Source organism: Podarcis raffonei, chromosome 3, assembly GCF_027172205.1.
Source record: "Podarcis raffonei isolate rPodRaf1 chromosome 3, rPodRaf1.pri, whole genome shotgun sequence".
In the NCBI taxonomy this organism is placed as follows: Eukaryota; Metazoa; Chordata; class Lepidosauria; order Squamata; family Lacertidae; genus Podarcis; species Podarcis raffonei.
The window spans coordinates 52515735-52531920 of NC_070604.1; the positions used below are offsets into that span (position 1 = coordinate 52515735).

The following is a 16186-nucleotide window of genomic DNA, read 5'->3' on the forward strand; positions in this document are numbered from 1 at the left end:
TCATTCCGAAGATTTATACGCACACACGGGCTCTCAGCATGAATGAAAGATTGCATTGAGCCGCTCCTCATCATATGATGCCTCAGATCAATGTAATGCTATTAAGGGCAGTAGTTGGCTAAATCCAAGCATCTTGAAATCTGAATGCAATAGGTACAAAAGTAGTCAGCTCTTAAAAAACAGTAAGAAGTGGTTTGCCCTCTCTCGCTCAGTAACATACAGGTAACATTACATAACTTGAAACCAAAAAATATTATTCTCAATTATTCCATCCTGCCTACATGAAGGGCATATTCTGCAACATGAAATCCTACTTTATTCTGGCTGAAATTCAGCATACTTCTATTTTAAAGTAGCTTAGTGCTGCTGATCCCACAAAACTAATCTTAACAGCAGGTAAACTTAAGTGATTTGTGGATCTCTTAAGGAGATTGGAGAAACTCAAAATCAGAAAGGGCAATTTACTTGATTGAGGAAGTATGCACCAATGCCTTTATTATAATTCTGCACCAAGTACCAAGACAGTTTTGACTTAGAATTGACAAACATATCAAAATGTTTCAGGGTGGATGCATGTATGGTGGCATTTCACAACTGGATGCACTTCCACTTGGGTAGATTTTTTTTATTTCATCAAAATTAGTTTGTTGTTAAATTATTGTGGGGTTTCCCCAGAGTAGCTTATTGAAGTTTTCATTTGCCTGGGTTGCTTGAAAGGTATTTAGGAACAGGGTGTTACTAACTTCCGTGCTGTTAGGCAGATATAATTATTTAGAATACCATGGTTGTTTATTTAAAGTACTAATATGCTGCCTTTCAGTTCAGAGACCTCCCAAGGCAGCTTACAAAAGACAATTAGAGGTATATGCATAGTGGGATAGTTTAGCTTTATACGCTTAGCAGGCACATTGTGCTTCCATATGATTTATAGTACAACCCACTTGAAATGCTTCCCATCCAGGCCTTCTGCTGCTATTCTGAAAGAGCATTGCCTATACTCCCTTATGCTGTACAATAGGACAGCCCCAGCTCTCTTTCTGGGCCTATGGCTGAGAGAAACAGTAATAATTAACAAACATGCCAGTGTGGGTGGCAGAGAATACTTTACTACTGAAGTCCAACTGGAAGCAAAAGCCTGCAGCTTGAAAAAGCTTGGTGCAAATGAATCCAGCGTATCATCAGGTTGGGTTTTCAATGTATAGGAAACCCTGGGCTGGGTTAAACTACGTAGGTGTGCTAGCAGGTGCCAGAACACAGTGAGACTTTGCCCCCTTCCCCTGCACCCCCACCCCAAATCAGGACTGGACAACCCCCAGAACAGCACGCAGGAGGTTGAATGGGGTCGTTCTTTCAGGCAAACTGAAATGCTTGTGCTGACAGAACTGACAAAGTGCAAATGTGTGTCTAAGCTCCAATTAAGCCCTGTTGTAAGGTACACATGAGAATTGCCACTGGGGAGGGGGAAATCCATCAAACAGCTACATGCACACAGCCCTGGGCAGAAATAAACCTAAGAATTCCAAGCCCCGGTAATGTCTCATAGGGTCTTTTTAATCAAAGAAGAGACTAATTAACTCCACAGGAAAAAATAGTGCAGTGCTGTCAAATGCTCAGAGCTACAATAGTGTCATTACATTTCCAATTACTGCAATTGTAAGGTGTACCTTGAAACTATAACAAGGCAAAATGTTTTCCTATCACCTGTTTGTGTGCCAGTCCACACGGGTGCGAGGCTGGGCTTCTGAAGTAATCTCAAGTTCATGCACACACACACCACGCCCCCCAAATAAGTTGTTGGTGGCATCCCTCTGTCTCGGGAGACAATGGAGTGTGTCTCTGGGGCCAGGCCCATGTAGAGCTTTTCTGACACCCAGGGTGGGAGTCTTGTTAGAAAAAAGTTAAAACTCAAACAAAAAAGCAGTCGGTCCATGGTGGGGTCCGCTGGCTGGCTTAGCCCTCCAAGGCCCAGGGCAAGTGTGCCCAACTGCCCACCGCCTTCTGCACGGGCCTGCCTGGGGGTGAAGTCAAACCATTGGAGAATCAGTGCCTGCTGTGGTTGCAAAGACTGGAAACTCATAACTGCTCTGCCCCCCAAATTGCTTTTGCAGCATTAGCAGCACTGAAGGTGCTGCACTGGGGCGCAAGCCTGGGCAGTGTGTATTGAGGTCCTGGACTGCCCAGACAACAACACCCCCCCTAGCCTGGCTTATGTGGTCCAAAGGAAAGCCGAGCGATACATGTGGCACCAGCTTGGCTGCAGGAGTTGTCAGGAGGTGGTATACAAGGTGCCATCCAACTGTCTTAGGAGCTCTACTCCGGATTTGTGAGCCGTTTACCCCTTAGACTTTTCATTTCCTGAAGGTGTCCCACAAGGGATTTTTCCTCGGGGGTCACTTCTAAAGCCTTTTTCACGAGCGAGTATAGCCACAAGGCAGTGAAGGTTTAGGATCAGTTTTCCTTCTCCTAGATGGGCTACCTTACCAGGTTGAGAAGCCCCATCTGCCCCTCTGTCCCTCCACACAGGATGTGCAGAAACTGCCTTCTGGACCATTGGACCCCTGTCAGAACTTAACGTTTTAATCTCACCTGCTCCTAAATCTCCAATCTAGTAACAGCTACAGTGAAATCCAAAAATATGTTAGGGGGTTAGAAAGAAGCCTCACGGTTGCTTTACTTGTGACATTTTTCTTAAAAAGACAACTGCGACAGAGTCCAGATTTCTACTACTTTATTCCATGTTGGCTGCAGGGTGGCACTTTTTGATTGCCAAGTATCAGTGTCTTCAACCTTGTGTCCCAACAATAAGCACTAATTATTCCAGTTCACACACACATATAACATCCAGGATGGCCCAGATTTCAGTGATATTCATATAAACTCCAAACACAAGCAGTGGGAAGCCAGTCCCACTTACTCCCTCGTGTCATTAGCATTTGAATCCAAGGATAGAACTACATGTCATGTGCAGCTTCATTATTCTTCCTTTCTTTTCACACAATTCAGCCACTCAGGATGCCCTCTGAAGTGGAATTCTGGAGTAGAGAACAGCATCAACCCTTCCCCCCCCCTTGAGGAAAACCACCTTGACTCCCACTATGGAAAAGGTAAATAACACAAGCAGCATTTTTAATGGGGAGTAGGGAGGAAAGGGGAAATTCCCACCCCCACACCAGTCTTCAAATTGCACCAAAAGGCTGAATTACATATATCTGTAAAAACAGTGCAATACCTCATAACATACTTCTGCTCTAAATGTATTTGAAGCCACAGAAAACCATGGGGTGGGGAGTGGAGGATGAGAGAAGAGAAGCTGCTGAGCACCACACTTTTATGTTTAGTCCGATAGTGGTTTCAAGGGGGGGGAAACGAGGTGCACTAAGCTCTGCCTTAATATAAGACCCTGAAAATCAGAGGTCCTAGTTTGCTTATACCTTGTTAAAATGACAGAAAAATTGGTGCCTCATTTGCTACAAAATACTATCAACTTCAGAAATCTTCATAAAATATCTGTGTAAAAAACCCAATACTTCCCATAAATATACATGAACTTGTTGAGGCTATAAGCCAGAGCTTTCCAAACTTTTCATGTTGGTGACATACTTTTTAGACAGTTGCACAGTTTCGCAACATTGTAATTCACTTTTACTAGCAAACCGGCGGGCTGCCCACTCCCTTTCCAGCCCTGGGAGGAATGCGGGAGCGTCTGTGCGACACAACTACACACTGCCGCTGACACACTAACTTGTCACGACACACAGTTTGGAAACCTCTGCTGTAAGCCCGTATAAGTTCTAGGCCAAGCAATTCAGACGGTTGTATGCAACACAGTTGTAAGGTGACTGTTCTACTCCTGCGAGGATTTCTCCCTGTGCAGCAGAATGTTGTCCCCGTCATCCTCTAGCACATCCCTTAGATAGGTTCCAGGAGTTCCCCCAACCCTCTGGAGCAGATTTAGGAACTGCATGGGGGGAAAGGGTAAAACCCACAGTGCTAGGGCTAATCCCTGCACTAGGGCAACTAATTTGTTGCCTAGCACTCATTATCTCCATTCATTTTTCTTTACTCTGACTACCCCATGGCAATATATACAAAAATAGCAAAAATACCTCTGTAGTACCAAGAAATATATTTATACTATGTACTTTTAAATATACAGCCACTTTTTTTAGAAACACTGGGTTTGGTGGTGAGCAAAGCAATGAACCCTGTTTAGCATTAATGCCTCAGCTAGTGCAATTTCTACCATTACTACTCTCAAACAACCCCGATTCATGTAAATACAATTCTCTGAAGTATAGCATTCAATGGCTTGGAACCTCATCCATAGCAGTAATTGAGACATAAGGTTTCTGCCGTAGCGAAATTCCACAAAGATTACATAATTCAGATGATCAGTAGTTTTGACATATATGTTGCCAACAGCTTAGTATTTCAAAGTGTATAAACTATGTCAATGAGCTAAGCAGCATTTCAAAAAACGATTTGGTATGAGGGGGTCATACCTAAGACATATGAGAACTGAAAGTTGCAAAGTATCATAATCAGTTAAGGCAGTAGATCTAATTTCATTTTCTGACAACATCTTTCTTTTAAAAAAAAATAAACACACTGGTGACAAGCAAGAATGTTACTAAATAATAGCAAAGGTTGTGAACCTGTAAAGTCATCATATGTGGAAATTAAAACTGGATTGCTATCAATCCAATGTGAAGGACAGGAATGTGTTCCAAAGCTAGCCATCAGAAAGCAAATGACTCAAAAGCACAAGTGCAGATGGAGCTGGAAATGCATCTGTTTCTAGCAGGAAGATCATACAGTGTTACGCCAACGTTTTCAATTAATGGACCCATCCGAGTGTTGCATGTTGTTTTCTTTGTTACCTCACAGCACAAGCCTAAACCAGAATGAATCGCTTTCAGATCAGTATATAAATATTCATCCAAGTCTGCATTCTGCAGGTTCAGTTGCATTTGTCTTGTATGTTCACAAAATTGGCATTTGACTGGATCCGCTTGGCTAGAAAACGAAGGAGAGTGTTTAAAATCCCACATCTCAACATAAAATATTCACATACGAGATCCAAGCCAGAAGACACAACCAAACAGTTCCCACAAGCAAGATCCTTCTAAGCAGGGCTGGCCTAAGACATTTCAGCACCTGAGGCAAACCACAAAATGGCGCCCCACTCCCCCACAGGGAAGACGGGATGGGTGAAGATCTAGAACATGAGAGGAATAAAGATCTACATTGGGATCTGCTTTGACTCTGAGGTCATGGAGTTAAGTAGAACAGTACTGGGGTGCATTTATGCAACGGGTTTTCAAAATACACCTTCTACATGCTGATCAGTTGACTGGATCTGATTTTGGGAAACAAGTTAACCCAACTAGACAAAATACACCTTCTACATGCTGATCAGTTGACTGGATCTGATTTTGGGAAACAAGTTAACCCAACTAGACAAGATTCCAGTCTGCTGACATTTATGAAAATTAGGTCACTGTGCCTAATGACTCAATGAAAAGGCTGCAGCAAATTTTGTTAGTGTGTAGTCAACCTAGCCAAAGCCACCTACTATGGCCTCAGACGGCATATCCCCTGGTGCAACCATGACCTGCAGGCATTAAGCTCCTGAACCATACCATCCGCTGCCTTATAAAAAACAAGAGGGGCTTGCTTCATTATCAGCCATTGGTTACTACCATCTGGCCAGCCACTGAAGTCCAAGGGTGGGATTCAACTAAGTTGTTGCCTGCATGGAAGGATGTCTGCTTGTGCAACAGGACTCCAACCCCCACCCTGCAAACCCATGCATGCCCCCCTAAATCTGCTCTGAAGAACGGGAGAAATGCAGAATAGGTTTATTGTATTTTAGTGTTTTGTTGGCAGTCGCCCAGAGTGGCTGGGGGGACCCAGCCAGATGGGTGGGGTATAAAAAATAAATTATTATTATTATTATTTAGGGGGTATGCATGTGGGAAGAAGAAAGCTGAACAATCTCAATGCACCATGGACCTCATTCTGTGCACACACTTAGTGTTATGCTGAGTTCCACCCCGGTGCTTTGGCTCAGAGGGGTCAATGCAAACTCTCACTTCTCACACCAGCCTTCTGGCAAGAAAGAAAGGCAGCCAGATCCTAAGGAGCTTGCTTGGTTCAATGCACCTCCACTTCCACCCACACTCCTTCACTGGTGTCTTGGTTGGTTTTCTAAGTCACCCAGGGGCACACTAGGGTGCCAGAAGGGCAGAGACACTGGTTTGTTTTCAACTAAGTATTACTCAAGAGTAGATCCATTGAAATTAATGGACTTGTGCTAGTCGTGAATGTTAATTTCAACGAGTCTACTCAAAACAATAGTTAGTTGGCTACAACTTCAGGTCCTAATTATTCACATCTGGCTGGAATGGCTGCACTGCATGTGCTGTGGGTGCAGCCTTGTTACAAAAATGCAACTTGCAGGCGATCTTTTCATCACCACCGATTCCTTTAAAAATAAATAAATTAATGAACTGATTTTACTTACGCAGAAACAGGATACGTTTTTTCTGCTTCGAGTGAAGGAAGCTGCTGAGGTAGAAAACAACTGGCAAAAAGAGAATGAAGGACGAAACTGCAATCACTGGCACTGTATCGCTGCAGGGGACGGAGCAGTTGAAAGTCATGCTCCAAAGCCTTCGCGTAATATTCATCTAGAAAGAAGGAAACTCCAGGTCTTAAGTCTTCAGGGAGAATCATCCGCATTTGTGTGGATGCAGCCACGAGCGGCAGCATGTGCTCTGCCTCATCCCATCCCCTTCCAGCAGTGCTGATCGGAGGCTAGGAATGCTCTATTGCAGTTATTAACAAACCACATTGAGTTTGAAAGGCAATAAAACCTTAATTTTTTACATTTTAAAACATTACAGAAAGGACAGTGGGTAATATGAAGGAGTACGGGGCGCGCAACATGAAATGAAGGGAAGGAAAACTTACTGCATCTTCCACATCAATGCACAAATGGGCCTGCTCTTCAGATTCACCTTTCTTCTCACTCTCCTGCATCGTGTTGTACATGGCATTTAACTTTTCATATGTGACATTGCACTTCTTGCAAACTTCTGTGTAGTTACCTGGTGGTGCATTGTCCTCCTGCCGCTATAGATTCAACCAGGAAATTAAGTGTTACAAAAGATGGATATGGAATCCAGCAGATTCTTAAGCATCACACAAATCAGAAAAAAATAAATGAAAACTGGCTCAGGTTTTCAGATAAAGGCTTCCCAGACTGCACCAAAACCAATCTTTCTCTGCCATATCCATTCATAAAACTAGAAGGGAGATATGAAAATAAAGCTTTAGCTCTCTGAGTGGGTTTGTTTAACTCTTTAATTTGGCGATCCAGCAAGGCCAACCAGATCCCATTAATATCAAAGGCAAGGATCTGTGAAAGCCAAATCCTTCCAATATTGTTTTATTCATTAAGTGAATGTATGTTTTGTGGTGGCTACTGTATATAAGCTGTCTGGGCGGCTCACAAAACAAAAACATTTGTCATATGATGGTGTCCAAAGAGAAAATGATGAGTCAGCTTAAATGAGGGAAGCAGCTAAGTTAAGACACAGCTAGGCAGAAAAGGCAGACGAAGGAGACATGTTGTACTTCAAAATGCACTAAATAGAGGCTTATTTGCAGGGCTCTGGGTGAACTTCATTTGTATGTTTTCAAGCTGTCAGTTTATCCATTTTTGTCCAACTTGTGCTATTACTTTCATTTACCACCCGCTGACAACGCTCATTATTCAATAGCTACTGACTATTCCAACATAAATGCAAAGCAGTTACGCTAATGACTGTACATCAACAATAGGTGGCTTGTTTTGGTATCGCAGAACCCATCACAACAGCACATTTTAACATTTGATACTTGGATCATCGATAAAAAAAGGAGAAGAGACAGACAGGCATGTACTGGAAACTCTCTACATTTTCCATCAGTGAGAATGTGATTGTAGACAAAGAGTAGCTACCAGGATCTTATAAACACGCACAATCTTGAGCAGGCAACCAACATTATGAAGGCATGGGGCACTAAGCACACTTATCTGGCAGTGCTTTCTAAAGAAAGCAAAGGGAACTTATTTCAAACAATAGTGTGGCAGTAAGATGTAGCTGTCAGTTGAAATAATGACACGTACCTGAAATTTTAAATTAGAGCTTTGCTAATCACTCAATCCTAAAGCAGCCATACTCCAGGTATACATTCTTTCAGGCCAAATGTCTAAAGTACTATGCTCTGCACACCTAAAGAGATTTTGGGTAAGCAATTCTCCAACATCTCTCCTCCACAAGGTGCATGGTAAAATACTTTTGAAATGGAACGGCCTTTGCAAAGCACTGTTGCATGACTTGGAGGTCAGCTCTTCAAAGGGTAAAAAAAAATAAGAGGACCACATGGAAAATACAGGGAAATGATAGGATAATGGCATTGTGTGGATGCCCCATGAGTGGAGGAACCATGGCAATTCCACATTAATTGCCTAGAATGCTATCCAATGTTAGCCATACTCAAAACAGACCTACTGAAATCAATGGACTTAAGTTAACCAATTTCAATGGGTCTGTTCTTGAGTATGACTAGTGTTGAACAACACCTAATGAAAGCCAATTAAACCATTTTAGTCTTGTGGCTTTAATTTTACTATCATGTAAACAGCTCCATTGCTATCAATTACTCTATTTATTTATTTTGTGCTGATCTAAATTAAGCTTAGGGTGGAAAACCAATATAAAACCCTAAACCTGGCTGCACAATTGCACTGAACTTAAGGTGGATCATTTTTTAGAAGGCAGCCATTGCAACATCCCTATGATACCAGATTAGAAATATTTCACGACTCATTTGCAGACATGTTAAAACCCAACTTTCAAAAATGCATTCAGTTAAATGTATTCAGCTATGGCTAAACTCATACTATAACAAAACAACAGAAAACCCATATAGTTAAATCAAGAGGTGACAAGGCCCAGAATAAGGAAAGAAAGTGATTTACTATATGCAGAGATTACACGACTCTTCCTATATAATTACCAACTATTGTGAGACCAAAACAGCGCCATAATTGCATATGAAATGGAGGTGAACATTAATTAGAATGCATTTTGTTCTCCCAGTTGTGAACACCTGCGTTTTATAGATAATTGTTCTACCTGCCTAAACTGCATAAGAGTTTGAGAATTACATTCGCCGCATTTTTCTCTGGAAAAAAAAGCCCACCAAAAACATTTTCACTACACAATTAGAGGGCTCAACTGTACCCTTACATAAACAGGTACTGATACCTGGAGGTTGTGTTCAAAGCATGCCAATGATTCATTGAATAAGGCCAGGAACATCTCTGTACTATTCGATAAGCCTTCACTGTTGTTCTTTAAACAACCTGTGAAAGAAGACAAATGTCAATATACCCCAGCAACTGCTTCCAGAGGGTTGTTTTTGGCTAAGGGATATTCACATTTAAGATCTTGCTCATTTATGCTTTTCTTTTCTTTTCTTATCCATACATTTTATTTTCATACCGATGCTCAAATTCACAGGTAGTCTAAGGATGCTCTCAGATGTAGATGATTTAGGAACACCCAATCATCACTGTTCTCCTTTAAGTTACAAGACGAATAGCATCTCTGCTTGCAGATTTCTAACACCGTTGCCAAGCAGGTGGTCCTCCCTTTCCCTAGCCCAAAATGTTGGACTGGGGGCAATTTGGAGTGGGACCATTATATGGATAGGGAGTTACTCTCCCTTCATTGCGTATTATTAAGGACTTGGTTACTCCCAGGACAAGTAGCTTGAAAGTAAGAAATCAGGTAAATATACACAACACAGATATTCAGCAATGAAGTAGACAGAGTACATACTTGCACAGTTTGCTTTTTGCCATGTGTCATTAAAAAACTTATCCAGGACCACAACTATCTGCAGTCTATCCGACATCAAGAGACTTTTGGCACAAGGGTTACTCTTGGTAGCATTCTGAAAGAAGGGACAGAGAGAGATTGTTATACATTCATATATACGTATACATATATATATATATATACACACACACACACACACACGTGTGTGTGTGTGTGTGTGTGTGTGTGTGTCATTCAGACCATGGTATCTTAACAAGCAACTCCTCCAAAGTGTACACAGAGGAAATAATTGAAAATGACTCAAAAAAGCAAGCCAACCTGCCTCTTGCAGGCAAGGAGAAATACTCCATATAATGCTTTAATTATGGGACAAGAAAAACAGGACAGCAAAAGAAAGGAAGAAACAAGAACAGCTTACCCCAAGTTGGTGCTCCCCAGATGTTCTGGATCACAATTCCCCCCATTCTTGACCGCTGGGCTGGGACTGATGGGATTTATAGTCCAAAACATCTGTAGAGTACTGGGATGGGGGAGACTGAGCTAGAATGCTGTTTTGACTATAAGCTGCCCAAATCAGTCTTAAGTATATTCTAAGGAGAACTCTGGAATCTGCCTTATACCAACCCAGATCTGTCTAGCCCCATGTTGCCTTTGCTGGCACCACCTCCCCACTGTCTCAGGCAAAGATTTTCCCCAAACCTGTTGCTTGAGATTCTTTCAACTACAAACTGAACCTGGGATCTTCTAAACCCAGTACCTACGCTCCACCACTGAGAGACAGGCCCTCCACAAAGGCCCTACAAACAGTGCACAAGCGGAAAAAGGGAAACTTAAACCACTGACTGTAGCTTACATTACAATCCAGAAACCAGCAAAATTGGAGTGCTAGGCTTAGACTGATTTAATCTTGTTAGTTTTGGTCCGTTACATCTACTTGGCAGCAGTTTAAAAAGTTTGAGGACCACAGCTTAAGGGTCTGTCCGTATCAGCTCATATTTGTGATCTGTCACTCAAAGCAATTCCATTTCCCATCTTTGGTTGTTCCTGCTTAATATTCTTAATCATGCTATTCATTTGCCATTTTGTTGTTGTTTGTACGGGTACTTTCATTTTATATGTTAATTATTATGTTTTATATGGATTTGCTTTGTAAGTGACATTGAGGGAACTTGCCAAAAGGCAGGGCATAAGTTAATTTTATTTACAACTTTCCAGGTTCAAATTGCTCAGAGTGGAAAAGATGCAAAGATTCTTTCAGGTGGCTAAACCTGAAATTTCCATAGGCTGAGTTTTCTTGATCAGGGCAATAATCAAAAGGGTGAACCCCCTACTACCATCTGCATTAGCTAGACAACATTCTCCCACAATGGTCTGCCTGGACACTGTTATAATAAGCACCTAGGAACCAGAGAGAGCACCTTTTCAATGACTGCTTCAGTGTCCTCCCCAAGAAAACTCATGAGGCACCTACTGTAATTTAGATGGCAAATGAAAACATTTTTATTTTTTCAGGCTGAGGCAGGCCTGCACAACTTGTGGTCCACCCAAGCTGAATACAGTTCATCAACCATAAACTGTGGCCTGCCAGGTACTTGACATTCTGGTCTGGCAGTACAAGGCAGCACCAAAAACAAATGAGTGACTGAATCCTTGGTGGGACATCTTACTGTAGATGACTGTTGATAATGATAAAATAATCATAGCTAATAAAGAGGAAGTTATTTCTCGTTAAGCAGCTAAATGAGCTTTTATGGCTATTCTGAGGGAACTTTTGCTATTAATTTTTTTTATTGTTCTTTTTGCAAATTTTAATTTCTTTTTACAAAAACATTAGAAGGGCTTGCCGGATCAGGCCAATGACCCATCTGGTCCAGCATCCTGTTCTCACAGCAGCCAACCAGATGCTCATGGGAAGCCCCAAAGCAGGACCTGAGCACACTACTCTCCACACTGGTGATTCCCAGCAACTGGCATTTGGAGGTATAGTAACTGATAGTCTTATCCCCCATCAATTTGTCTAATCCTCTTTTAAAACCATACAAACTTAAAGCCAAAGTACAGTGGTACCTCTGGTTACGAACTTAATTCGTTCCGGAGGTCTGTTCTTAACCTGAAACTGTTCTTAACCTGAGGTACCACTTTAGCTAATGGGGCCTCCTGCTGCCGCCGCACGATTTCTGTTCTCATCCTGAGGTGAAGTTCTTAACCCGAGGTACTACTTCCGGGTTAGCGGAGTCTGTAACCCGAGGTGTTTGTAACCCAAGGTACCACTGTATGTTGATCAACATACAGTGGTACCTTGGTCCTCAAACTTAATCCATTCTGGGAGTCCGTTCGACTCTCGAAACCATTCAAAAACCAAGTGCGGCTTCCGATTGGCTGCAGAAGCTTTCTGCGCTCAATCTGAAGCAGTGGGGGACGTTCGGCTTCCAAAAAACACTTGCAAACCGGAACACTTCCTTCCAGGTTTGCGGCGTTCGGAAGCTGATTTGTTTGGGAGCCAAGCCATTCGAGTAGCAAGGTACCACTGTACATAAATACTTATGATGTTAACTTGTTAGCTGCTCTAAGAATTCTTATAGTTGATGAATGAGGTATATATTTAGTAAATAAAACAAAAGCAAACATCCTGCAGAGGTAAAGTCCTCCAAGAATTACATTTTTTCCTACTGTAAGGTATATGTAAAATGTGGCCTTACAGTCAGCTGTGATCCAATCTTGCCTCATCCACAAGTCAAGAGGAAGAACCTATATTTACTTTGACCAGGAAGAGCTGCCCTTCCACTGTGGAAGAGGTCATACCGTCTAAGGCAGATATCCAACAGCAGAAGTTGCAGAATGCACACGCAAGTACTCAATCCCAAATCAATATTTTCCATGTGTTATTCTCCCCAGTGAAGTGATTTTTCCCGCATGTGACCGACTGAAATTCAATGATAGAATTAGTCAGACCTATACTTCTTTTCCAGCTGTTAAAGGCCACTTCTTGTTTCCTTTCAAGTGCCTGCTGAGCCAAAGTAGTGACTGGTCTCTTCATAGACAATATATAGAAGAGGCTAACGAAACTACAAACATTTTCCAGATACAGACAAGTTTTCAGTAGATTGTTCTTGACTCTTATTTCAGATCCTGCAAAACATGTGTCCCACCAAACTGAATATAGCTCAATGGTCATCTATTATGCCCCACCAAGGATTCAATCACTCTCTTGTTTTTGTGCTTGCCTGGGGCTGCTAAAACAGAGAATGTGACGCATTCAACAGGCCACAATATATGGCTGAGGAGCAGTACTTAGCTTAGGTGGGACACAAGTTGCGCAGGCCTGCCTCAGATTTTATGTGAAAAAGGAAAGCTGGAAACCCACAGCTTGCTCATGTGTGCCTTAATTTTGTGTTTGTATTCAGTCTGCCTTGCCAAGCTAGTTGTCAAATCCAGCTAGTCCACTAGGCTGCAACTGGTATACCTTTTAATTCCATCAGGCACTGTGTATCAGCAGGAGCAAAAATGAGTGTAAGGATATAGGTAAACATATCAGTTTGCAACCCGGAGACCTTCCCTCCTCAACTTTTAACCTTTCAAGGTAGGAGAAGAACAAGCTGGTACTATTCTCCTCTCTTCATAGTTCCCGGTAAAAAGCAGGCCTCTGGTTTCATCCCACAGCAACCAGGGAGAAGGCCCCAGCTAAGCCTTCAATCTTAAATCAACTTGTATGGGAATAAGTGCCACCGAATTCAGTTAAAACTTACTCCAGAAAGACATGCTTAGGGTCCCACTGCCAGAATACTTCCCCACTGTTACCGTTTGGGAGAACTTTCATTCTGGGAACTACAGTATGGGTTGCTGTTGGTTGTTTGGCCAAAGACAAATAAGTTTCCAATACGCCTACAGCTTCACAGAAAGCAACAGGAACTCCTTGTTGCAACCCATCAGAAACACTCTTTCCCAGAGGGGAAACCACGTTTGTCGTAACAGCAAAAACAAAAAAGCTAAAGCGTTTTTATGGCAAAAGCTCCTACGGGCTCTTTTTGAGACGCCACAGAGGATTGTTAGTCGGTTTATCAGAAGCGCAAGACACACTAGAAGACCCTGGAAGCTACGTCCCCGCGCCCACCTGCCCCAGCCCTGCCCCGTCTTTCTGCAGCAGACGCTAGCCAAAGGCACGCGAAGGAAAACGCACCCCGACGACCCGGGCGATGTTCTCGTACTGCTCCGTGGCGTCCCGGAACTGGCGGTAGCAGTTCTGGCAGAGCCTTACAGGCCGGGCGCTCCGCGCAAGGCAGCCCGTCAGCGTGGCGCTACTGTTGGCGAAGGCGGCCAAGAGCTCCCGGCACTCCGGCTCCAGCTGCGCGTCCAGCAGGTCCCCCGCGAGCCCCGAGCCCAGCGACGCCAGGTCCGCCGCCTCCAGCAGCTCCCAGGACAGAGGGCGGCGCCGGCCTCCCCAGGCACTTTCCTCCCAGCCGCTCCCTGCGGAGCACAGGCCCAGCAGAGCGCCGGGAAGCAGCAGCAGCAGCAAGAGTGCGGCCGGGCCCATCGCCGCCACCCGCGCCGCGCTCGGGGAGAAGCGGGAGGCAGAAGGAAAGCCGCCCTTGGTTCCTGCCTGCCGAACGCCGCCGCCGCTTGCAGAAGCGAAACCAGGTCACGTGCAACAGGGAAGTGAGCGCGCGCAGGGCTGGCGGGGGGTGGGGAGAGGAAGCGCTGTCAACATTCGGGAACGAGGCCCGGCGCGGCGTCTCATTGGGTGCCGGGCATTCGACGCGTCATAAGGTAGGAGCGTCGGCCGCGAGAAGGGGAGGGGCCGAAGGGCGCAGCGGGTACAGCGAGAATGCGCTGGCAGATCCGGAGGCGGGGTTTGAGGGCTGGCGGCTTGTTCGATTGCGGAGGGGTTTGCTGCGCTGAAAGGCGATAGGAGCAAAAGCTACCGGTATGTCGGCACCTCAATGCTAGTAAACGTGCGTGGAATGGAAAAGATGAACTACAACATCCTTAGTTGCCTGGGACTAAAATCATAGCATAGCATCATGGGCGTAGCCAGGATTTTTGCTGGGGGGGGGCAGGCCTTTTGTGGGCGGGGGGGCGAACCTTAGTATATTGATTTTTATTGATGGGGGGCAGCTGCCCCTCCGTGCCCCCCCTTGCGTACGCGTTGGAGTGCATACGCGTTGGAGAAAAAGTGATGGGGTTTTTCTGGAGCACTTTCTTTCCGTTCAATTACAAGCAGAGTGCCAACTTGAATAAAATATTGAGGGGCCGAAGTAAGCCTCCCCCTGCATAATTGATCACAATGCATGCCGCGCGCACACCATTTGAATGGCAATGCACATTAACTTGTGGGGCAGCTCCCTCAAATATTTTATGGGGTGGGCACAGGGACCTTAGTCCCTAGGAGTTGGATCTTATGGTTAAAACAGAAACTCGAGGTTCCTTCATGTTTTCCTCTGAAGCCCTCTTGGGATAATGGAACATCTCGCTGATCTCCAGGGGGGAAACTGTAGAAGTGAGGAATCTGTGCTCTTGGCTGTGGCAGGTTTGCCATTCTTTGGTATAAGGGGTGTCCCTGTGCTATCTGTGTCTATAATATATGGGATCTTCCCCACCTTGAAATGGATCTCTTTCTGTATATTCCTCCACACCTGCTCCAGTCATCCTCCTGAGGCTCTGCCCCTTATCCCTGCCCCTGTGAGACACAACTGGCAGTCGCAAGGGCTAGGGCTTTTCCTGTGGGGCATCTTGGTTTATCTTTCCTAGAATCATAGACTGTTTAGTGTTTGGGAATTTTGTTGTTGTGGTTATGGCTTTTTCTTGTAATATATTGATCTGACGATGAATGGTGGAAATTGCTATGTATTTTAATATTGTGTGGTGTATGGATTCGTTTGGTGCTTCTTTTGAAAATTATTTAAAAATAAAAAAGAACACATCCATCAGTAAATCCTGTGGAACTCAGGAAACTGAGTTGTAGCCAACAAAGTTCTACTTAAATTTGTTATTGTTCAGTCGTTTAGTCGTGTCCGACTCTTCGTGACCCCATGGACCAGAGCACGCCAGGCACTCCTGTCTTCCACTGCCTCCCACTATTTGGTCAAACTCATGCTGGTTGCTTCGAAAACACTGTCCAACCATCTCATCCTCTGTCATCCCCTTCTCCTTGTGCCCTCCATCTTTTCCAGCATCAGGGTCTTTTCCAGGGAGTCTTCTCTTCTCATGATGTGGCCAAAGTATTGGAGCCTCAGCTTCACAATCTGTCCTTCCAGTGAGCATTCAGGGCTGATTTCCTTAAGAATGAATAGGTT

At 44.0% G+C, this 16186-nt stretch overlaps 1 protein-coding gene and 1 long non-coding RNA gene across 3 annotated transcripts in view; one reads left to right on the forward strand and one right to left on the reverse strand.

Annotated features, from left to right (window-relative positions):
- Positions 1-2711: 2711 nt before the first annotated feature.
- On the reverse strand, positions 2712-14557 carry OSTM1 (osteoclastogenesis associated transmembrane protein 1). Its single transcript, XM_053381596.1, has 6 exons — positions 14074-14557; positions 9897-10011; positions 9321-9418; positions 6976-7137; positions 6527-6692; positions 2712-5016 (listed from the first exon to the last, which is right to left on the reverse strand). Exons 1-6 carry the CDS (start codon positions 14425-14427, stop codon positions 4961-4963), a joined length of 951 nt encoding a protein of 316 aa, XP_053237571.1. The 5' UTR covers positions 14428-14557; the 3' UTR covers positions 2712-4960.
- Positions 14558-14744: 187 nt separating this feature from the next.
- Positions 14745-16186, forward strand: part of LOC128410409 (uncharacterized) — a 34997-nt gene continuing 33555 nt past the window's right edge. For both annotated transcript variants that reach the window (XR_008329496.1, XR_008329497.1), the window contains exon 1: positions 14745-14839. This is a non-coding gene — a long non-coding RNA (uncharacterized LOC128410409). The remainder of the gene's footprint in view (positions 14840-16186) is intronic.